The sequence below is a fragment of the Cervus elaphus genome, chromosome 7 (genome assembly GCF_910594005.1).
Source record: "Cervus elaphus chromosome 7, mCerEla1.1, whole genome shotgun sequence".
Taxonomy (NCBI): domain Eukaryota; kingdom Metazoa; phylum Chordata; class Mammalia; order Artiodactyla; family Cervidae; genus Cervus; species Cervus elaphus.
The window spans coordinates 41,948,621-41,974,071 of NC_057821.1; the positions used below are offsets into that span (position 1 = coordinate 41,948,621).

Below are 25,451 nucleotides of genomic sequence, written 5' to 3' on the forward strand. Positions count from 1 at the left end.
ATACCAATAATTATAAGAACACAGAAGGGAGAACTGGGTTGAATGACTGTATATTAACTAGTGAAACAAACTTGGTTGTGATGGATTTAGTCACTAATACCACTGAAATGTGACTACAATTAAATCAGGAGGTTCAAACTGATAGCAGAAAAAACTGTTCCATCAGACTTTTTAAATTTAAAAAAAAAAAAAAAAAAGGTTTATTTGGGCATCTAAGCCACTAAAAAAGCTTAGTGATTCACAGCACATATATCATAATTTGGACAATGTTGTTTGGTTCTAATCTTCATTTTACTTCCCATGAACTGTTAAGAAGAACCACCGAAAGCTCTCTATGCCTCACTTTGCTTATCTGTTAAATGGTCATAAGGACAACAGTGGTTTAGATGTTAAGTGCCAATGGAACAAGATGAGTGCTCTGTGAAGGGCGACCTACAATGCCTTTCCATGGTTCCATGGTGGCTCAGATGGTAAAGAACCTGCCTGCAATGCAGCAGACCTGAATTCAATCTGAAGGGAATGGCTATCCACTCCAGTATTCCTGCCTGGAGAATCCCATGGATAGAGGAGCCTGCTGGGCTACAGTCCATGGGGTCACAAAGAGTCAGATGTGACAGAGTGACTTTCACTTTTTCATGCCTTACTTAATAAAACTTTGGTGCTAGTGAAATACAATTTTTGTGGCTAATATTTACTTTTAATTATTTGATTGTAAGAAGAAACAGAAGATACATATGTATGTAAGCTTTTAATATTTTTAAACTTATTTTGCTTCATTGCATCACGCAGGATCTTTAACTGTGGCAGAAGAACTTAGTTGTTATGCAGTATGTAGGATCTTAGTTCCCCACCAGGGATTGAACCAGTGTCCCCTGCACTGCAAGGCGGATCCCTAACCACTGGGCTACCAGGGAAGTCCCTAATGTGTTTTTTAAATGATTCAGATAATGGATTTGAAAAGGTAGACAGAGAAATGATGCAACGTTAAAGATTATCAAAACCATGATTTTGAAAATTAATCATAATAGTATTAAGTAGAATTCAATGAGAATCACAACATGGCCACTTTACCTACTGAAGAATAGAGAGTAACAGCGCTGTTTGAAAAGCACTGAAACCAAGAACAGAGGCAGGTCACAACTAAAGAGCAACTGATCACCTTTTCAAAGCTACTGACAAAGCCTACAGTCTCACACACTGAAGCACGGTAACATACTGATAAGTGGATGACAATTTTTATATTAGCGATTTCACTTCTAGGAAGTAGTACTAAGAAATTAAACAGAAGAAAGAATTTTTATGCAAGGATTTCAATGTAGTTCGTCTTTATTATTTTGTTGCTTCTTTTACTGGTTTAAATTCTTTTTTTTTTTTTTTTTTTAAGAAACAAAGAGTTTTCCTGTATCAGCTTTCTGAGCCATGCAATAGACAGACCGGCTATCAGTGCTTTGGTTTTCAAACCTGGCAACATGGACAACCCATGATAGTCCATGAAGGCGCTGGAGTAGCTGGCCTGGAGGGGAGCCGGGGGGAGGTCACGCATGGCAAATGACATGTTCTCATCATTCCCTGCACTCTCAACCCTCAGGGCCTTTGCACATGCCGTTCCTCCTCCTGTGGTAGTCTCTCTGTCTGCCCGGGAAGTGCCTGCAGCCCCTCCTGCTCAGCCTTTAGTGCTCTACAGGTGCTATTCAATGTCATACCTGATTGTCAGGGTCCTGACCAAGAGGATTTAGTCTTGCTCATCGTAATAACCCTCAAAATCTAGCATAAGCCTAGAGAAGTGGCTCAGGACTAATGAATCCTGTCGAAAACATAAGGTGCTTCTTTTGAGGCCATCTCAAGGTCTTTATAAGCCTGAAACACTCTTATTACCTCAGGGGGCCTCATTCTACAACTTACCAAGCTTTCAAAGGCAACCCTCCGCTTTTCTTCCTAGAGAGGAAAATATGTCAAATACTTATCTCTCTGTGTTTAAAAAAGTATTTTGCCAGGAATGCCTTGTGAAATTTATAATTCACTTGATTTGCCGGCCTTCATGAATCAAAATTCAAGAATTCTTGAGAATTAACTTCAAGTTTTCAGGTGAAATTAAATTACAGCTTTCATAAATTTAACATTAACCTTCACATTATGTTTTACACATATTTAGCCCTTTAATGATTTTTTAAAAGAAATGGAGACAATAATTTATTTACTCTACACCTGTAAAGTTGTTCTGTGTATTCCTCAAAGTATTTATTTTTTATACTCTAATTTTGATAAACTCGGTTTGTGACTTAACAATTTTAAGTAAAAACCACAACTGTAATCCTTCTCTTTTTTATAACATGAAATTACATCAATCACTATTAACAGTTTTGTTATATTCTTCATGGCATTTTCCCTAAAGGTATCATGTATCATACTAAAGACTAATAATGCTCAATATGGAACACAACTGTATTAAATATTACACAAAATTTTTAAAAGTCACATTTTCAAACACTTAGGAACATGAGGAAAGAAAATATAACTTAAACTGTAGAGATTCCACTGCATACTTAAAACAATGTTAAACAAATTGTGTTTATAAATGTCCAGAAAGCAGACCAGAGAAACATAAAACAAACTAGTAACAAAAAGCAGTATTCTCCCCAGAGGTAATCTTCATAATTTTCTGAAATTTCCAAATTTTCCAGTTAAAATCAATTTGTTTTAAACACAAAAGCAAAAGGAAATCTTAAAAGTTATTTAACTGGTATCACAAGAAAGATAGGAGTGCTGCCATCATAGACGCAGTACACCCAACCACGAAAGAAGTTATTACTGAAAAAAGGAGCTATTTTAAACATTACTTATGCGATGCTAACAGAAACCCTGCATAAGAGGCACATGCGAACGAGAGGGCTTTTGGAGCCAGTGACAGACTGCTGTACTGAAGTCAGGGACAATACGAATTTTGTGACATTAATACTATGGGCAAGGGTCTTCTGAAGCTGCCCAAAACACTAAGAGGCATCTGAAACAAATATTACTGTTCATTTCACTTTGCTGGCAGTGTTTCTGAAATTGATGACACCGGGTATGTAAAAAGACTTCCAGCCAAAAAAAACAAGAGCAGGAAGATAGGAGAAATTCACTACTGTGCTCGCCCTCTCTCCTCTCTACGTGCATGGTTTAATTTGTAGACTCTGGTCACAAGCGACTATTAAAAAAAATAAACACACACACACACCCACACACACGTGGCTTTTAAAATTAACTAAAACTAGCCAGACCAGCTGGGGCTAGGTCTCAAGGACTCAAGTCACAACTGGCTAGTGGCTGCCATGCAGACATGAAACATCTCCATCATCACAGAGAGCTCCCCTGGCTCGTGCTGATCTATAGAACTTCCATGCATTTAGTCTCAGGACACAGCAGCAGCCCCTGGGTCTCTGCGCTGTTCTCTACTAGGAGCACAGTACACAGGCCCAGCACAACCAGGACAGGACAGACAGACGGGACTCCTTTTCGGGCCTCCAGAAGGAGAGGGGCAGACAGAGCAGGAGCCAACAAACCCCTCCCAGGCAGCACAGAGGGCTCTTGCAGGAGGGGAGAAGGGAAAGCCGAGGTTGGAACTATTCAAAAGCCACAAGCTTATTCAGAAAACTAAGAACTGTAGAAAAACTTTCTCTGTGCGAAGCAATTACACCAAAGTGGGATTGTTTTTTCATCACAAATGGTTTTAGGAGATCCTGTTGTAGCTTGAGGGTGAAAGGTCAGTAAGCATCAACTAAGACTCACGAACAAAGTGTCACATGAAACGGTTCTGAGTTAGACTCGAATCTTGCTACCCTCCAGGCTCCAGGCACTGAGAGGTGTGAACCCACAGGGGACTCTGGGCTCCCCGCCTCAGTTCTACACACACAGGAGACCTCCAGAGAGAAACCATCACCCTGCATTCTTGAGGGCCGGGAGAGGCGTGGGTGGGGAAGGACGCACACCTCACCCACCAGCACATTTCCTCCACATTATTGTCTGCAATCCTCACCCCTCCCAAATTCTGCAAAGACCTCCAAATGTCTCATGACCCAACAGCACAGGGCATCGAGTGAGCTGGAAGAACATGAGCCTGCCACAAACACATCTTGTCATCACCCATCGCTGAAACAGAACCGAGACAGACAAGGGGTGGCAAGGGTTTTCTTTTACTGAAGGAGGAAACCAGCGAAAGGATGACTGCTCACAGTGATACCCAGTTCCTGGTAGGACCAGAACGACAGGACCATGACAGTGCATGTTACAACCAATCAACTTTCTGCCGCATCCAATACTGCTTTCAATGGCCAGAATCCAAGCATTTGGGGCTAATTTGACAGACTGCAGTGTAACATAACCTCTATCACTTCTAAAAGGCTGCTGAAAATACAGAGCCCTGAGAGTTTTCTTCCTTGACTCTGCCCTAAGTTTAGCCGCCATCCTGGAACACTCCAGTCATTTTCCCTCCGCCTGCCTCAAGTCTCTGCCCCCCAACGCAGCTGGCGCAGATCGACACTCTTCTGCCTATCAAGGGCCAGCTCAGAAACCGCCCTCTCAGGCTCCTCAGAGACTCCAGAATCCAGCGTTCTGGGCCCAGGTACGGGCACTCCCGCCCATATAAACTCTCACTATTCCTACTGGGCAGGCTTCCCAATGGGGTTCCCAGGTGACTCACTGGTAAAGAATCTACCAACCAAAGCAGGAGATGCGGGTTCGATCCCAGCGTCGGAGAAGATCCCCTGGAGAAGGAAAGGGCAACCCCCTCCAGTATGCTTGCCTGGAAAATCCCATGGACAGAGGAGTTTGGTGGGCTCCAGTCCATGGGGTCACAGAGAGTCAGACACGGCTGAGCACACACACACAGATTTCCCACCAGTGAGGAATGGCCTGCTGGGGAAAACTAAACAGGGATCACTTCCTTCAAGCTTGGTCAGGGTTTCTCCTCTCCAAGTTCCAGGGAGAGGTCTAATTACAGGATGCTGGCACCCAGGGAACAAAGCAAGCCGATTTGAACACAGTCCCTTAAGTGTGCTGTTTTATGGCCCAGCTACAGCTTTTATGAGAAGTGGTTAGGTAATGTACATCTAGAACCTCAATAACAACTGCCCTTTGAATGCTTCCTTCCTGCCAGGGACTAAGGACTTTAAATAAATCATCCTATTACGCCTGAGAATATTGCCTCTGAGAAAAAAATTATTCCTCCACTTAAGAGAGCAAGGAAACAACCGAGCAGGAGCCAAAAAAGAATGACCGAATCAGGTTTGTTAGTTCTTCTCACCCTTGCTGGGACTGTGAGCCATCCGTCTACGGATGACAGCATGGTCCTCTTCTGCCAATTTCCACGAGAAAAGCTGGAGGGCTGTGGCCTTTGGCCCGGGACTGGTGGGAGAATGAATGCCCAACAGTTCTCTCCAGGAAGTCTCTGGAGTGTGTGCATTCGAAGCCCCAGGGCCCTGAGCTGAGACCAGGGCCTGCCCCAGCCTCGGCGTCTCCTGGGACGCTGACGTGTGAGTCTCGTCGGGGGCGCAGCAGCTGCACATGCGCCGAGCTCACCCTGCCCCACCGCCAGGAAAACCAGTCAGCTCCTCAGCCAGAAAGGTGCATCTGCTTCACAAAGGGGCTCAATCGGAGGAGACTGTCTGACAAGTCAGCCAGTGGCGGTGGCCGGTGCAGCCTCCCATCACTACCAAGAGTAGCCACTTGATGGCAATCTTAACCTATTCCCTTGGAATTCTTCCATAAAGGGGAGACCCCAGGAGGGAGGAGTGTGTGTTGGCTGACCCCGTGGACAGGGCTGGAGACAGTGTCCTTGCAGGACCTTCGTCTGCAGCGGTAGGAATGTCCAAGGCTGGATAAAGAAACCAAAGCCAACGCTCTCCCTAGTGTTACTCGCCACATCACAGGCTCCTGCGGGGGCCTGGCTAGAAGTGATTACACAGGCTCTGCAGTCAGACAGAGAACTTGGGAAGATGGAAATCTCTCCAGCCCCATGGCACGTTCACATCGGGCTTTCCATCAACAGACTGAAGTGCGAGGCAGACAGATGGTAACAAACAGGCTAATAAATCAATGGCGAGCTCCTGCCTCTTATCTCAGCACCTTGTCCCCTGAAACCACAGGAAAAAAAGCCAAAAATGAAAAAAAGGAAACTTTCCTTAAAAGGTGTAACACTTGTTGAATAATGCAGCCTACCACCTTCCTTCTTATTTAAATTGTAAAAGAGAAGGAAAAAACAAAGCAAAAACGCTACTTGCATCTTCGGCAGAAAAGGCTCTCCAGAAAAGAAAAATAGAAACACTGTAAATTGCATTCACTAGACACTTCTATTTTCAGTGGCAGGAAAATTAACATCAAAATATGGGGAGAAGGAGGAAGTATACGGGACTGTTATCAAGAACCAGCCGGCTCTCTCAGCTTGGATGACAACATGGTACCTCCCCCTCCCCCCAAACACATACACACTTCGACCTGGCCCTGTGCTTCCTAACTCTTGGCTTCTCAATTTATAAGGAGGGTTCAGGCAGAGAGTGGAGTGTGTGCCAGTATTTTCCTCTGAGGAATTCAGAAAGTGCCAGCTGAGAAGCTTCCAGCTCACCCTTTACAACTGCAGCACTTTCCAACCCAGTCGACTGGAAAGGCCCTTTTCAAACAGCCTGGGTTGTCTGCAGTCAGGTCAAGGACTGAGTGAGACAGGGAAAGCCACTAGGGTACAGGCTGGGCAATCTGCAGCGCAGATTCTGCTAGAAACCAGCAGGCCCCCCTACATGCCAAGATGGAATATTCTGGAATATGTCCACTGGCATGTCACCCACCCAGATGATGTCTGAAGAGGATTCCTCAGCTCTCTAGAAGATAGGAAGCAAATTGGATTCAGTGAGTCCCTTCACAAACACCCAATCCTTTGGGAAAGGAGGAGAGTGTCAGAAACAATAGTTCAGCGTTTCCAACGTGGAGACCTTGGGCTGCCTTCACGCATCAGAAGGCAGAGCCCTGGAAAACGGGAAGGAAGCTGCCACTTCAGACACCCCACAAGCTGGCCTGGAGTCTCAAGCCCAGATGGCATCCCCTGTCATCAAGACCAGGTGCCAAGTGTGACCAGGATGCCCACCTACCTGCCAAAGGGAGGAGCAGACCTGGTTAAGAAATAACCCAGCAGACAAGGGCAGGGCAGGGCAGCTGGGAGAGGCCCCGTCCCTGTCCCCAAGGAGCTGACTTGTTACCTCCAGGGAGTGACTGAGCCAAGGGCACCAGTGACAGGTCAGGGCATGGTGCAGAGAGGGGGGACCCAGGTCCCAGGAGGTCCGGCACGAGGAGCCCTAAAATTCTCCTTGGCACAAGACAGGGACAGCCTGGCTGACAGGCCGAGCTGACGCTGCTGACGTGTCGCCTGCAGAGGCAGGACGAAGGTTACAGAACAGTTCCTGTTTCCCTCATTGTCCCCAAACCTCCTGAACAAGAAACCTGCACGGTTTTATAATTTTCTGGAAAGAAATCATGAGGAAGCTAAATCTGGGACTCTGCAGAAGGACCTTAAAGACCATGGAGAAAGCCAGAAGGATATATGAGATTTGGCAGCAGGTGAGATTAAGTAACAAATTCTAAATTGAGGGATTTGTGGCCTGTAGGGTAATTTCCCTCAAAGCATATCCAGTTATCACTCTCCTGGCTTTAAATATATGCTGGACAGGACTCTAAACATTTTATGTGGCTCAAGTAATAATAGGTTATTTTCAAAAACCAAGTTAAAAGGTCCTCTAAATCTGGGGGAAACGGGATCTAAGAAATTCACAAGCAAAGCAAAACTGCAAGAGTCCACTATGGTCGATCTGATAGCAATTATAAACTTCATACATACACACACGTATCATGGAATTCGAATCATGGAACGCGTAAGATTTAGGAAACACACACGGCCTTTCTCCAAGCAGTAAGAGGTAGGTGCTATCACTGACTGACAAGAATGGACACAGGAAAGCTGCTCACACGAGCACATGTCCTCTGGCTGAGGGCAGCCCTATGTGGCAACCCCACAGGGCCCTCCTCTCTATACTTGCTGAGAACTTAACATAACTGGAAGGAACACTGTGCTTGCCCTCCGTAAGGGCCTCTGGCCTTGGAAGGCAGCGCCTGGCGCAGGTGAACCATGTTTCAATCCCCAGTGAAGTAAAGGACTTGGACCAATGCAAGTGGTCTCACAGGAGCAACCACTCAGTAAGTAAATGTCCAAGAATTCCACCCAACTGAGAGGAGCAGTGTCTTCTGAGGTCAAGCAGCCCTCAGAGTTTCCTGCCTTGCCAGGAAATTGTTACAGTCTCACAAAGAGAAAGATGGTGCAGATTAACATGGAAATTAACTTAATCTACAATTAAAGAACTGTCACCATCACAAATCCCTACCGAATAGGGTGCTGTTACAAAACTAATGTGATTCCCCCCTACATTCCTATTGAAACCCTAACACCCAATGTGACTACATCTGAAGACTGAGCTTGTAAAGAGGTGACAGAGGTTAAACAAGGTTATAAGGGTGGGGCCCTAATCTGACTGGGCTGTGACGTCCCTATAAAATGGGGAAGAGAAGAAACCAAAGCACTCTCTCAGCCAGGCAGCAAGGCCTCATCAAGAACTGAAGCGATTGGAACGCTGGATCTTGGACTTCCAGCCTCCAGAACCTTAAGAATTAAAGTTCTGTTTCTTAAAGCCACCCAGTCTGTGATATTTTCTTCAGGCAGCACAAGATGACTAATACACAGACTTACACCAGAGCCGCACGAAAACAGTCATAAATTAGCCATCTCACCATGCTGCTGCTGTATGTTTCTGCATCCTCAAGGCCACCAGGCAGATCATGGGGTACTCACAAGAAATCTAACTGAAAACACACTGTATTAGCAAGGAAGGAACACGACTTACACACGCCCCTTTAGCTTGCTTTTGGGGAAAAGCCAGGTCTTGAATGCAAGTTCCAGAATGTTTTGAACTATTACTATCAAGGCTGAGTATTCTTAATACTCAGACTAAGAACGGTGCCACAAAGGGGGCCAGTGGGGGTGCCCCAAGAGAAAGGTGACATGGAAGACGACGAGAAGGAAGCATCTCAAACCCCACTTGGTCTGGGCATGCATAGCAGCTCAGACAAAAACTGTAATGCCGGTTTAGGGTGGAGAATCTGACTCGACGAGTACCACCATGAGATGGTAAGTGTCAGCTGTGAGCCAGTCCAACCATGGAGTCCCTATTCAAGCTCAAGACCTCCAAGAGCTGCTCACTGGACACACATGTGCCTCTGGCTTTGAGGCACCTTCAAGTCTCCACAGACACTGTCCAGGGTAAAGGTCACAAACTCATATCTTTATGAAGCTTTTATGAAAGCTTCTAAAAACAGAGACAGGCTGACAAATCGCCAAATGTGTACACTCTAAAGGAGTCAAATGAACTGGAAGGGCCATTCTCTGGGGTGACTGGAAAAGTCCTGGATCAACAATGGAGCACTGAACACATGGGTGTATGTACATTTGGCAACTCACTGAACTGTACACCTAAGAGAGGTGATTTCACAGAGTGTAAAGACTGCCTCAGATTTTTTTTTTTTTTTTAAAGGTGGGGGCAAGATCTGGATTCAGGAGTCCTGGGTTCAGATCCTGACTTGACCATTCTCAGCTACATAGCTTTGCACATGTTGCTTTCCATATGAGGCCCACTAAACAAACCCACAAAGTTATGATAGTAAAACAGTTAGGAAAATTAAAAGCAGTAACTTATTTCCTAAGAAAGCCCAATTTTAACTTAAAATTCCCAATCAATGTATCTTGTACCTAGGCAAGCATTCAACAACTGTGGTTCAGAAAGAAAGGGTAAAGAGGTGACCTGATTCCAAGAATTATGATGATGAGACTGATAAACACATCACAATTATGAATAAACGTGCGTTTTGGTAACAGGAAACGACATGGCTTGTGATCTGGCACAAGGGGGTTAGAGGTCAAGGTCCATGCCATTTCAGAAATGAAGTCTGGAGAACTGGAGACCCCTGAACAGAGAGGAGCATGTCCACAGTGGGGCTGAGGGGTGAAGGGCAGGGGGCGGGGACACAGGCAGTGTGTAGGTGAGCACACGCTCTACACAGCACCCAGGAGTTGTGCACACAGCAGCAGTCAACATGGATGAAGATGCTCCCTTCTGGAACTCACCATCTACTATAGGGAGAGAGCTTGTAATAAAAAATACAATGCCAGGCGGGGAGAGAGTCGATGCAGAAAAAACATTACAAGGTGAGGAGCTAAAGGGCAACAGGTGAAGGCACAATTTTTGTATAATACTTATGGAAATCTCCAGTTAAGGGCATATTTAACCAAGACCCTGAACCGAGAAGTACTTAAAGTCACATAGGTATTCTAAATAGAAGCATCAGCAAGCAGAAAATTCTGGGGCGAGAGTACACTACTAAATGCAGCAGGAAGGTTAGACTGGTTGAGATAGGGGTGAGGGAGAGACAGGCAGACAGGACCAGAAAGATGCTGGAGGACCACATCCGGTGTCCAGGGTAAGGATGTCTGCCTTCCACACTGAGAGATGGGGGACATCGCAGGACATGGCACGTGCGGATTCCTGCTTACAGAGAACTGGCTGCTGCCTAGAGAGGGGGAAAGGCAGAAGAGCTTCACAGAGAGAGCTCTAGGAGTCTCAGCCCACACCAGAGGCGGTGGACCGGTGGCAGTGGTACAAAATCAATTTCAGAAGATACTGTGAGCTTAGAACGAACAGGTTTTGTGAAATCTGGAGGAAAGAAGAGAGAAGTACCAGGTAACTCCAAGGTTTTGATCAAAGCAACTAGAAGAATGGAATTTGTGTTTACTGACTAGCAAGGCAGGAGCACCGTAAGAGTGAACGGATATAGAGTTGGCTTGGTGCACCCCAAGCTCACGAGACCTACCAAGGAGACAAAGTCTGGAAGGTGAACAGGCAATCAGAGTTCAGGTGAGACGCATCATGTCAAACGCAGCCAAATGGGTGGCTGAAGTCACACTGGCTGATAACTGGATTTGGGCATCAGCCTTGCTAAGTGACCTGACTCTAAGGGTTCAAAAGAGAATGAGGGGAGAGAAGATATTAACATGAATGTAAGTAACAGAGGGAAAGAGACTTGGAACACTTTCTTTGGAGGAATTCTATAAAGTAATGAATGAACAGAAATGAATAAAGGGAAGGAGATAAGATTATCTGAGGATTTATTTTTAATGGGAAAAACTATTAATGCAACATGCTTTGTCTACTGATGGGAATGATCTAGTAAAGAAGTAAATACAGGACAAAGAAAGGAGGACTCCTTTCCAGAGTGTTGTCGTTGGGGCGATGAGAAAAGGGGACCTCTGGTGCGCAGACAGAGGCGCTGACCAAAAAGACTCTTAGCGGGAGGAGGAGCCTTAAAGGACACCCCGGATGGGAACAGCAGTTTGCCAGCCTCGGGCCTTCAACACCCCTCAAAAGGTGGCTGCTCTAAGGACAGGGACAGGCAGGAAAACACCGCGGGACTCTCTCCAACTCAGACATCACACGCCTGCGACCCGAGGTGACACCTGTGAGGTGTGCGCCTCCTCCTACCAGCGCGTCCAAGCCAAGAGGACGGGGAGCTAATGGGAGGAGCATGGTGCCTGCAGAACTGCCAGAGGCGGCAGGCTGAGGAGGCCGACAGGCAGTGGGCCTCACGCGCCAGCGACAGGAAAGAGGAGCAGACACAACCTCCACAGGCACCGCCATCCTTCCCTCTCTCCACACACAGCCCTGCCTACTGGGAAGCCTGGTGTCTCGCCATCATTTAAATTGGATTTCTGGTTCCGATCAGTCTTTAGCATGATCCATTCCTTCCAGTTAAGCTCATCAGCAAGGTTCAAAATTCCTCCTCTGTAAAATGAGGCGGCTGACCTCTATACCTCCAGAAGTCCCTTCCGGTTCTCACCATCCCTAACTGCAGCCAGGCAGGCTCACTGCTGCCTTGGGGCCAGAGCAGTCAAGCAGGCCGGCCACTGCAATCTGCCACATGCCCTGCTGGACCAACATCAACCCTCCTCTCCTGGCTGAGTCTATTGGCTGGTCCTCTACCCTGTCCCGCCCCGCAGCCCTCAGTTTTAAGGTTCGTCAGAATGCAACTTCTTTACAGAAGCTTTTCCCAGGAGCTCAACACTGGGTCTTTTACATCACCTGCCTCCCTGCTAGCTTGACACCAAATTGGTCACAAGCACCTCTGATTTTTTAAAGCATTTTGTTGTATTTTGCTGTGCTTCACTGATACCAAGTCTCACACATTTTTCTGTTGAAAGCACCTCACAATTATGATGACTTACACTTATAACTGGAAGCATTTTTTCCTTTCTTTCATAAAATAATAATGCATCACTCAGTGATGCATCTTAGACGAGATAAAATAAGCTATTCTGACTCCTCCAAAATAAGCAACTTCAGTTTCACTTTATTACTCACAATACCTCCTATATACTAAGAACCCTATCAAGTGTTGATCAAATGGGAGCTCTATCCAGAAATATCCCATCTGCATCACTCAGGGTCACGAACAGGCTGATGACAGAACACCTACAAGAAAGAAATCACGCCTTCTCAACTGTCCCATTTTCCAAGACAGATGCAGCTTTGTTTTTAAACAAAGAATAAATGTGGGCTGTTTTCAAGACGTTTATCTGCCCTCGCCGCACGCAGCTCTCATTTCCAAGGAGTGCCATCAGGGGACCCAGGTGAGAAACGTCTCAGACACTGGACTGTTAGGAGAAAGTTTAACTCACTGCCCAAGAGCACTGCCGCCCACAGAAGTTCATCTGGAAAAGCAGAAGGATCCGTGCAGTCAAAGCTGTGGTTTTTCCAGTAGTCATGTACAGATGTGTGAGTTGGACCATAAAGAAAGCTAAGCGCCGAAGAATTGATACTTTCAAACTGTGGTGCTGGAGAAGACTCTTCAGAGGCCCTTGACAGCAAGGAGATCAAACCAGTCAATCCCAAAGGAAATCAACCCCGAATATTCATTGGAAGCTCTGATGCTGAAGCTGAAACTCCAACCTGGTCACCTGACGTGAAGAACTGACTCATTTGAAAAGACCTTGATGCTAGGAAAGATTGAGGGCAGGAGGAGAAGGGGAAGACTGAGGATGAGATGGATGGAATCATCAACTCAATGGACATGAACCTGAACATGAATGGGCAAACTCCAGGAGACAGTGAAGGACAGGGAAGCCTAGCATGCTGCAGTCCATGGGGTCACAAAGAGTCGGACACGACTTCGTGACTGAACAACGAAACCACCACCACCGGGGAGGGGAAAATTGCTTTTCCTGTTGAAACAGGGACTATCTTGAGAAGCGCAAGATCTGAGAGCTTCAGGACAGGGGAAGGTAGATGTACAACCACGGCACTTTAAATGTGCCCAGAAAGAAACTTTCATTCATCAGACAAGGTGCCCTGGCTTTGATTTTGACTCAAGTCATTTTTTCATCTCATCCTGTAAACAGTGAATTTGCAGGAGCTGTGCCCATGTCTCATTGCATAGACATCAGTAATCTCACAGAGATTTTGAACAAAGTCTAATGAAAACTCTATTCTTTTAAAAAAGAAGTAAGGGTGGCGCGGCTGTAGACAGGGTCCCAATCTGCCCTTCTAGCTTTGGTCCTCGGCTACAAATGGGCGGCTGTCACAAGCAAGGCCAACGCCCCTGTCTCACCACACCCTCGACATGACTGGCAGCCCTCTGCCAGTTGGCTTGTTCAACAACAATATTAAAGTTACAAATCTTTATCCCTAGGTGAAGAAACACAAAGTAATAATGAATGTATCTGCATGTAAGGAGGGAGGGTGACCAGGAGGAATGCAGGTTTTTTTCCTCACTATCAATTCACTAACAAGTGCTATTAAGCCCAGAACCACCCTCAGGTGAGTAAATACTTGAACTGCCCCCTCTTCTGACTTCTCCTTGCTCATGAAAGACTTCACAGTATCTCCTTTGAAAAAAAATGCTACTTGAAAAAAAGTACTCCTACGACTTCATATTTTTGGAATCCTATCTTTAGAGGTCTCAAAATGACTTCTATTTATTTCAGTGGTGATTATAAGCAGGGGAGCTCAATGCAGAAACCCAGGGTTTAAATCCGGGCTCTGCCTCCAACTAGTCCGGGAAGCACACTGCTGACCCACCCAATGCAGTTCCCTCCACGTCTATAAAGTGGTGAGCACTGAAGATTAAATGAGCAAAGTACAGGTAAAATGCTAGAACAATAAACAACTGGCAGAGAGCAAGCATGCAATACAAGTTCCAGCTATCACAACTACTGTCAGATTCTAAGAAAAAAGACCCAGTTTCCCTTAAATCTAGTCAAGATGCTTTAGCTGGCCAGAGCGTTTGCTTGATTTCAGATGAAATTTATAGAAAGGAAATGAAATTCAAATACAGCTAATAGCTCCCCTCCCTGACTGTGTAATTATGTGTACTCATTATGTGTGTAGCATGTTATTATTTAAATGTCCCCAATTTCAGCCCCAGAGGGCCAAGGGCCCTCAAAGAGTGGCCAAGGCTGAGGCCTCTGCCAGCCTCTCTGAAGCTTTTGTCTATTTATTACCACCGGGAAAAGTGGCACCATCTCCAGCGCCGAGGAGACAGAGGGCACGCATCCAGTAGAAATCTGACCACTGCCTCCCCAGCAGCCTGGCTACAGTCAACAAGCTGTAACCTCAGGTGCAACTCCTACACAGACAACCCACCGGGCTGTCCCAGACTCACATTCACCACCTCCAAGAAGACGAAAAAAGAAAAAAGAAAAATTCATCCCTTGTCACTTTATAGACTACAAAAGCAAGACTGATGGCAAACATAGATTTTATGACATAAAATATGAAGTCTCTCTACTATCTTACAGGGAAGTGATGCTTTTGAACTGTGGTGTCAGGGAAGACTCTTGAGAATCCCTTGGACGGCAAGATCAAACCAGTCCATCCCAAAGGAAATCAGTCCTGAATATTCATTGGAAGGACTGATGCTGAAGCTGAAACTCCAATACTTTGGCCACCTCATGCGAAGAACCAATTCACTGGAAAAGACCCTGATGCTGGGAAAGACTGAGGGCGAGAGGAGAAGCGGACAACAGAGGATGAGATGGTTGGATGGCATCACTGACTCGATGGACATGAGTTTGAGTAAGCTCCGGGAGTCGGTGATGAACAGAAGCCTGGCGTGCTGCAGGCCATGGGGTCGCAGATAGTCAGACATGACTGAGCGACTGAGCTGAACTGCTATCTTAGTCTGCTGGGCTTCCTGCCTACTGGACCTGCCCAAGTGGGACAGCTGAGCCCAGTCACTCAGACAAGCTGCTATGTGTACCCTCTAAGCAGACACCAGCCCTCCACCTTCCTCATACAAGAGGCCAGGGCAGGGGGCTGCTTGTTTATCATCCTGGCATGCCCGTGATTTCACGGCAGTGATGTCAATTCATTTCCCAATTAGATAAAAATTATGTCAAGCCCATTCTGTGAACTCAAAATAATTGTTTTAAAATTGTATTTTCCCAGGAAACTCTGGCAAGACCAATAATTCTGAAACATCTTTGCTTAAATACAAGGGTAAAACAAAACACCATCTTTCTCATACCACTTTTGCAAGGATAAGGTGTCATTTTCCTCCATTCAGGATTCAAAAATCAGTACTGGATTCAAAGTTACATGGCTTGAGCTGTAATTGCAATTCTGCTACTGCATTATAAGGAACTGTGTGCCATCAGTGAGTCACAACCACAGAGAATTCTCAAACAGCCCCCACGAGAATGTCTTCTTGCCCTTACAGGTCAAAATGCCATGGGTCTCAGAGGTGGACCCCACTACCCATGACCCCCATGCCATGAAGCATGAGAAAGGGAGCACAAGGGACAGAAGCCCCCCACCACCCCCCAAAATGAGGCACCTGCTCTCCCCTCTGCCCCATCCCTACCACACCTCCCAGCGAGGGCTCCAGACTAGACCGCTTCAAACTCTGCCGCCAGATAACTTTCTGTCACAGCTAACACTAAACTATTTCAACTTTTGAAAGGGAATCTTGAGAAGATGGGAGACAATAAAAGAAAAAAAAAAGAAAAGAAAAATGAAAAAGCATGACTATTTAAAACCACTTTTTCCCCCCAACATGACCCCATCTTCACCCGCCCACGATGAGGAATCCCGGAGAGTGCTGTGAGGCGTAGTGAGGCCCGGCTCCAGATAAGGTCACTGCACTGCACACGAATGCTAGTTACAACAGCACCCACTCAAGGGCATGGCAACCCACCCCAGTGTTCCTGCCTGGAGACCCACAGACAGAGGAGCCTGGCCGGTACAGGTACAGTCCATGGGGTGGCAAAGAGTCGGACACAGCTGAGCGACAAACACTTGACGACGTGCACACAGAAGCACACACGTATACACATTCAGAGATAACACTGCTTACAATCCTTATTACTCCCAAAGAGTCTTGGAGGCTGCCTGCTGTTTCAGCTTCCTCTGCATCACACCCCTTAGAAAGAGCACCCTGAGGCTCTGGGACCTACAGAGAAGGACTTATTCCCATGGTAACAAGTCTAGCTTCCGTGCGTGCAAGCAAAGTCACTTCAGTCGTGTCCAACTCTTTGCAACCCTATGGACTATAGCCCACCAGGCTCCTCTGTCCATGGGATTTCCCAGGCAAGAACAATGGAGTGGGTTGCTGTGTCCTTCTCCAGGGGATCTTCCCGACCCAGGGATCGAACCCAGCATCTTTTACATCCCCTGCGTTGGCAAGCAGGTTCTTTACAACTAGCGCCATCTGGGACACTGATGCTTTCCAGCAGTCCCTAAATAAGAAAGCACATTTTGTTTAACATACTAACTGCCTTTAAGAAAATGATTCTTGAAACACACAGGTTCTAAAACAGGGTGATGTGTTTACTTAGAACTGCTATCGAAACAGTATGAGGAATAGCAAAAAGGTGGCCCTGCAATGCAGCCTGCACAAACAGCAACACGAACCAGAAAAGGGCATGCTCACAGCAACTTCACAACAGAAAGACAGAAGCCTCGATAACTGAGTGTTTAAAAGGAAAAAAAAAAAGAAAAAAGATAAGTCAGGCTTTATCAGAGTGAAAGGCAACTTATCAAGACAAAAGACAAAAACCACATTTCTTAAGGAGGTGGTAACAGAATTAAGTTTTCAATGATCCCAATAGAGATGTATAGGCCAGCTTTTCTTAAAATTCCTTCCTCACTATCGTTAAGCCCTGACTACGCTGATGAAAACAAGAGTTACGACTGGTTGACTAGCTGGCAGGGCTAGTCTCTTCCTGAATGCGTAATTGTAGTTTTTGTTCTTTTACCCTAATTTCACCACCATTCAATCCCTGACATCTGGCTACCTTTCTGTACTAAAAGCTGATTTTTCCCAGTTAGTTTGATTTTTATTTCTTAAAAAATTCCAAAAGCACCAAAGCATCACCACTCCTGAATAGTAGGATGAGAGCACGCCTTGTCACAGCAGTGAAATCCAATGCCACAGTAGCCATCGCTCTACTATGACCCCAGTTCCAATAAAATGCCATCCCAATCATCCTCTCCCCCAAAACTTAAGAGCAAAACAGCATGTTCAGTGTGAAGCAATGACGGCAAGACTGATCACAAGTGCTCTTTAAAATGATGTGGAGTTTAGCATTTACTCTATTCCAGGCAGTCAAGGAATGAGTGGGGTTACTCCACTGGAGGAGACCCATGACCAAACAGGGCTCTGAGCAGTACACTGTGGCAAGACAATACTCAAATTATTTTAATTACGCACACACGCAAGATTCAAAAAGGGCCTTTCCCCATCACACTGGCTTGGCCTTCAGTCACACAGTACCAGCAGAGACTGACAGAATACGAGTGGCGGCAGGGCAGACCCGGGGGCACTCAGGAAAGCCATCTCAGGAAACCCTGCCATCGCCTTACGGAAAGAGTGCACCAACAGGTCTTGTCTGGAAGCACTGGTTCCAACAAGAGGCTCCCAGACAACTCACCTCACAACTAAGCAGGATGGAAAAACCTCCACGCCCTGTCAACCTGTCACTCAGCAGCCTGGCAAGCTGCCAGGTTCCCATGTGCCATGATTTTACCACTCCACAATTACAGCAAAGACGCAAAAAGAATAATAGGTTCTCCTCTTCCTCATCTCCTTATTTCAAACAAATACAAGCAGAATAAGGTCAATTCATTCATGTTTAATCCAAGAAATTAACAAGAGAGGCTGTGGAATGCTGCTGCCACAGCCACAACCCTCGAGATAAAATATAAACTGTAACCAAATGCTTGTTCCGAAATGGTCTTCACTGGCTGATGCCATCTGAGTCGCACTAACCCTGTCAAAAAGAGACATCAGACTCAGACAGGGGCAAGTTTCCCGCCAGGCTTCAGGGATCCACTTGACAAGCACCCAGGAGGAGAACACTGGACGCAGAGCAAACACCTGTGCCGTCCACCTGCTGCCGCGCAGGCACCGGCCCGGACCTTGGGAGGCTCGGAGCCAGAGAGACAGCGAGGCAGGCAGCAGGCACACAGACTCAGGCTGCCTCCTCTGTAAACAGGGGCCACAGTCAGCAAGGTCATCCAAGGCTGCTTCTGCTTCCCTACGTGGATAGAAAGACAGATGTTCCCAGAAAAACCTGTATATCCAGCTCTACACACAACCCAGGAAATAGCAGAAACCAGATCGCAGCCCTGGTCTTGTCTACAGGGCACACACAAATGAAGGCACCTTGCCAATTATGTTATGCAGCACATAAAGGAGCATGAAAATGAATCCATAAACCCAACCAGGGTAACTGCCGTTAGGGGTCCAGCCTGAGAAGCACGAGCCGCCCCAAGCAAGCGCATCCATCTCAGAAACAAGGCCGGGGCCAGCACGGCATCCAACCCGACAGAACAGGCAACTCACCGCTCACGGCCTTCAGGCTCCCAGGAATGCCTTCCCCATGCTGCCTCTTCTGGGCGTTCTTGAACTCCTTCAGAGACAAATAAAGGACTTTACGTACCACCCTTTCTTCTGACCATGGAATCCCATCACTGTCATCCTGGGGAAACAAGGAAGAACGGGGAGAGGAGTGTTACTTCAAAGAAAGGAAGCAAATGTTCAAGAGTCAGAATAAACTTAAAAAAAAAAAAAAAAAAAATCCCAAGCAAGTACTGACTGACAGCCAGTTCCAGAGATGAGAACCACATCCTGCGAGAGGGCGCTGGTCCGTCCTGGAGGGCCACCCCTCAGGCTGTAACGGGACCAGAGGAGCATCTCCCTTCACACACCCCGTCCTCAAATTGTGTCATTAACTGGTAATACTGAAGTTTTATATTCTTGACAAAGTTTAAAAAACAGCGGTACGGCAGCCACAACAGGAACAGGAACGCATCACTGTACTGGAGTTCTTTAAAGTGAGCAATTCCAGAGCGTAGGCACCTCACAAACACGTGCCCCACTCTTTGGGAAATGTTGTTGGGAGTTGGTGTTTCAAGGAATTTACCGTTTAGTCAAAAGAAATGAAACTGGATCTGCACTGGCCTTTTAAGGGAATGAAGCACAAAAAAAAAGTGAGAGAGGGAGAGAAACCACTGCAGAAAAAGGGCAATGGATCTTGGTAGAATAGCGAATGGGGTGGTGGGGGGTGGTTTTTCAAAGAATACACACAGTAACAGGTCTCGAAGGTTTCATTTAAGAGTGGCTGCCCTGGTCTGTTGTATCAGATCCAGTGTAAGCTCTTGAGAGAGCAGTGACCAAAACAAGGGCAGGCTGGGAGGACAGGGGAACCAAAGCAGCAGCAGCCCACCCAGGGACCATTCTGGCAATTCCAGAAGCAAAGATAGACTGCAGACCAGAGGGGATGGGGCAGGACCAGGGCCCAGTCTGGGAAGACAGAGGTGCCTGGAGATGGCTAATACGGTGCGCCAACTGAGTTAACTCTTTTCATGGAAACAGCAAGAAGGCTCTCAAGGTTTAAAGAGCTGCTTCCCACAGCCTGAGACCCTCACAGGTTCTCTCCTGTGGACATCTGCCTACAGTGGACATCTGATCTCCTGTGGACATCTGCTCATCTGAGAAGTCCTTACAGTCACACACCTACTTCAAGACTTCATTTTTCTAATAGCTCAATTTAGAGATAGAAGGATTATGGGCTTCTTGGGTACTTGGGGTCTTAAGCGAGTAAGTAACTTCGGGAGGTGGTGACGGACAGGGAAGCCTGGCGTGCTGCAGTCCGTGTGGCTGCAGGGTCAGAAATGACAGCAAAGCGGGGTCCTGGTTCTTCGGGTTCCTCTTGTTCAAACAGGAGGCCAAGCATGTCCAGGTCGGGCTGCTGCTGCAGCTCTCCGCACCCTACAGAACTGGTTTTCACTCCCTGCCACTACCAGGTCACTAAAGCCTCCTCCTAAAGCCTCCGGCGGAGATAAGGGAGGTAGATTATCCAAGATCTTCTCCAGCTTGTAAATTCCTAAAACTCTGCATAAACACACTGCATCTTAGAAATCCAACCACACAGTCTCTAAGCCCCACAGAACGGAAGCTGTGCTCCTGTTAATCTTTCAGGATTTCCTAGAATGACAGTGATTCTCCATCTTCTGTAAGAAGGGGAAGAGAAGGCCTAGGAGCAAAGAGCCAGGATTCCCACCCTTCCGGGGCTGTCCTTGGTGCCTCACACCTGGAGACTTCCAGTACCTCCAGGAGGAAAAGACACACCCTCTCTCCCCAGTGGCTCTCCGGAAAGCACCAAGGCATCTACAGACCAGGGTGGTGGGTCAAGTTCAGAGCGACTCCAGCAGACTCTACCGCATGCAGCCTCTTAACCACCACTCTGGGCCAGCCACCAGAGACCAGACAACTCCACGGCTGAAAACCAGGAAAACCAAGTGCTCCGACCAGACCCCACTTGAGGAGCCCAAGGAACCAACCTGCCTAAAAGGCCAATGGTTCAGCTACACAAGACGTGAAAAGCACAAAGAATTCACTCCTGGCAGCAAGCAAGCCCCCCGAGTGTGCGTGAACGTGCCTCCAGCAAACTGGTTCCCCCTGAGTGACAGTCTCAGCCTTGGGAAGAGTCCACGCTCATGGGCTGAAGTCTACCCTCCAGGACACAAGGAAGCCTGCCCGACAGAATGGTCTCCACCACTCCAGGTTCCTATCCTCAGCAATTAGGTCTCCACCACAAACCAGGCCATGACTATAAACGATAATGTCCTACATACACACAGTTTATAAACTGTAAAGCCCCAAAAATAGCTTTCAATGTAAAATTCCTATGACAATTTACTGCTTCCTGTTCAGACTGCAGCCATTATTCTGACTCCAGGTCTTCCAAAGAGAGACTTAAACACCCTGAAGACTGATATCTAATTAAAACAGACAAACCTTGCGAGAGGACAACTTCCGCAAAGGAAGACATGCTTAACGCCCACTTGGTAACAGCAGCAGTTCCGTGACATCTCTCCGGATAGCGTGTCAGCTGTTCAGTCGTGTCCAGCTTTCTACAGCCCCAGGGACTTGTAAGCCCGCCAGGTTCCTTTGTCCATGGGATTCTCCGGGCAAGAATACTGGAGTGGGGTGCCATTCCCTTCTCCAGGGGATCTTCCCAAACCAGGGATTGAACCCGGGTCTCCTGCATTTCAGGCAGATTCTTTACTGTATGAGCCAGCAGGGAAGCCCAATAAAATCCTTATAAATATAGGAGAAGGAAATCTAGGACTCAGAATACAGGGTTTCAAGCTCTAGACATTAAAAATAAAAATAAACCACCACACATGAGTTCTTTTATAATCCAGATTGCTGGTCAAGACTTGTCACCTCCCTCAATGTTGATGCAAGATACAAACCTAACAGGTAAGAAGTCGACTCTGCCCTGTTTCCAAAACCCCAGCAGGTTAAGTGATGATTTAGAAATGAGAAATCAAACTGCCGTTCACAGCTGCAAAGTCACAATGAATCCCCACATTCGGTGCACACCCCTCTCTAGTGGGAGGCTGGCAAGGTGAGGCACACAGGGCCCTGCAAGCCGGGTGTCCTGGGAAGCTGGAAAAGAAGAAGGTACTTCAGGGGCCTAACACTTGACTTCTCATAGTTCTGAACAACCCAACTTCTATTGAGCACTCTAGAACATAGCCCAGGCCTAACTCTCTCATTAGAAGTCAGGAACTCCAAAGGCAAACCCCACCCCTGCCCCAAGAGCTTCCATGACCTTTTAAGTCCAGCCCTTCCCTTTTCTCCTTCCTTTTTCAGTAGCTGTCTTATTTAACCAGCCAAAGAAATAACGACTCCATGGAGTCGTTTCTCAAGCTCCACACAGTGTTATCCCAGCACCCGTCACTGCGTGAGAGCTCAGGATGCTGAAAACTGGACCAACTCAACCTCATGCCTCCCACGTTACCACCCACAGCCGGCCTGCCAGTGCCGCATTTCCAGGATGGGTGAAGTGCAGGGCCTGAAATCACTCCAATTTCCTTGACTAAAAACACACTATCTCCGTAAAAAGGGCCCCACAGTGACGACTCCAACAGGGCCGGGCAACCCCTCGCGTTCTCAGTGGTAAGCTTGTCAACAACCTAACACCCGCACACCACCCCACTGCCACCGCCGAGTTCCCTGTGAAGACAGCGCCCATCTCCAAGTGCACGTGGCCTTACAGAGCCCAAATCTACTGCCCCACAATCCCTTCACCTCGGTTAAACGCTACCCAGATTCCCTCACTAAACAGCCTGTTCCTGTTCTCTGTTCCTCTCCCTGCCGCCCACCTCGGCGAGCTCCTCCTCCTGTTTCTCCCAGGAGCCCCTCATTCTATCTCCTCCCACCTCTGTATTCACTTAGCCCCAAATCACTATCTTCAAATAGACTGATCGGCCAGTGGTGCCTCAGTGTTCAAAATCCTCACAATCTCCTGTTGACCTTCATGGGCCTGGTGGCTCTCTCGCTCCTCAGAGGGAATCACTCTAGATCTGCACCGCAGCGCTGGAAGCAGAGAGCAAGCCCTTCTCCATGAAAGCAAGCTTCCTCTACCATACCCAGCCCCCCATCCATTTGCTTTACTGGTCAGCTTTATCAAGGCAGATAGAGTCACACCACTGATCCATCGTCCAGCAGTCTCACTGGGATGCAAATGCAGCCGCTCAGAGTGTGTAGCCAGTTCTGGTGAGTGGCATTAATGATTTAAAAACAGCTCCTGTCATTTGGGGTTCCCATGATAAGACCTCTAGGTTTACTGATCATCTAAATCTTAAGAAGAATGAACTCCCAGATGACACACCACCCTTCCTCATTCCTACCCCACGATCTCTTACTGATTTCTCCCCATGCCCCTCAAAATGCTCTGCAAACACTGAAATTAACAACAACAACAACAAAATTACATCTGCTGGCAGACAGAAGGAGGGAGGGGGGGAGTCATCACATAGATTTGCTTTGCGACTAACTTTGAAAAATCACTTTCTTTGGCAAATGGAAGATCTTTGAAAGTACAAGTGACAGAGTTTTTGTTTTCATTTGCAAAACATCTACCATTCTTTGAAAAAAGTTTGAAAATGGCAAGGGCTCAGGCATTAAAGTAGAATGTATCTTATCATAATCTTCTTATTGAAAGGAAAAATGACAGCATCACCTCTAGCTGCTCCAAGCTTTGTAACAGACATGTAAGAAAAGGGGGCACAGAAAGTAAGCATGTGAAGACACCACACACCACGTAGCAGACAGCACCACCGAAGGATTCTCCAAAGCCCACAGAGCAGCTTAGAGATACAACAGTGCTCCGAAGACCACCAGTGCCTTAACTACTCGGCAACTTGCAGAAATGCAGGCTCATTTTAAGACTCCCTGGTGATGCCCGCACAAGTGAAAGTTTCAGAAGCTCTGCTGTACAGACGAGCCCCATCCTGCCCATCTCACATCACTTTCTACCTTCCACTGGAAAACAGGCAAAGATGAAGACGAGGTGAAACCCTAGATGAATGCTTCTAACCACCATCTAACTGTTGAAGTCTGTATTAATATACTGAGAAATCTTTCTTTTGACTTCTCTTAACTGAGCGAAAACCAAGTGACCAAAGAGCAAGAATGAAATCAACAAAAAAGTTAAGACACTGAGAAGTGGTTGGTTCCTTGAATCAGTGCAGTGTGACATGATCTGTCAAGCTCTCATTCCCTGATTACCCAAGTTGGGATGACTTCCCTTTAAAGGTGACACGTTAAACACAAATGTGAATAATATCCCAGAAGAGGACCAGCATATGCAATGAGATCATTTCTATTTCTCTGCACAATCTGAAAGTTGGCATATATTTCAGCAGCCACATCACCCAGTAGGATCTCATTAAGCTTGCAGTTAACCATATCCTCCCAAGGTGACTTTATTTGCTGGGTGAAGGGGTGTACCCCCCCCCATTACCATGCCACAAAACCCAAAGGAAGGCCCCAAACCGACAAAACTCACGGCTCCCAGTTGCGAACTCTTTTTCTGTGATTTTTCTCCCAACCTCTAAGGTCAAAAACCAAAACCAACACAGAGAGACATATAAGAACATATGAGATGCTTTCTTCCTTAACCAGGTTTATCAGCAAAACAATGAAGAAGGTACATGATCTGTTGGGTGCAGACTGCCACGTCTCCTACAAACAGCCTCATGGAGAAGGGCTGGAGCTGCGGACATGGGCATGCATGACTATTTTAAATGTACTCAAGTGCCTACCCCAACTTCCACTGATGGTGTAAATTCTTATCAATGTTAGTTTCAATAAAGCCCCAAAAGGGCCTTAATATAAAATGAATTTGCTGACAATTCCAATTTTCTCTCTATGGCCCTCGCTTCAAAACCCTGGATTATTGAATTAACATGTTCTAACTGCACCAAGAGTTCTTCTAATTGATTGTCTCAAAACCGATCAGGTTGTTGATACAGAAAAGCCATGCCATCCACTCAGCCACAGGCCTGGGGAGAGTCTTCCAACCCTCTTCCGAGCACTCAAATACTGGAGTGCAAGCAATAGGGGTTTCCAGGTCAGTCAGTCCTGGTTAGTTTCCGGTGCCAGGTTCTATGGAAGCCCATTTCTGATCAATTTAAACAAGACACACACACACACACACACACACACACACACACACACAGAGACACACATTTTCTAACAATTACAACTATATAAAAACGAAACCAGTCTCCATGGAAGAGACTTAACTTCCCAGTACTTGTGGACAAACTGTGTTAAGAGCCTCATCCATTATGAGTGACCAAGTAATTTATCATCGCAACCAAGGGCACTGTTAATACTGATGCTAGGACAACTGGTAGAAACTGGAACAAAGGTCAACCAGGGACTAGGTAGGTTCCTTCCAGCAAAGGTCTTCAGTACCATGCAGATCATTTTTAACATCACCACCACAAAATAAAACCAGTACCCAAGACACA

The 25,451-nt window shown here is 46.7% G+C and overlaps 1 protein-coding gene across 6 annotated transcripts in view; it reads right to left on the bottom strand.

Moving 5' to 3' along the window:
• JARID2 (jumonji and AT-rich interaction domain containing 2) overlaps positions 1-25,451 on the bottom strand; it is a 229,373-nt gene that overhangs the window by 104,670 nt on the left and 99,252 nt on the right. For all 6 annotated transcript variants that reach the window (XM_043908491.1, XM_043908490.1, XM_043908492.1 and 3 more), the window contains one exon: positions 18,961-19,096. In XM_043908491.1, the coding sequence (XP_043764426.1) occupies positions 18,961-19,096 (136 nt within the window). Of the gene's footprint in view, positions 1-18,960; positions 19,097-25,451 lie in introns of those variants that run through there.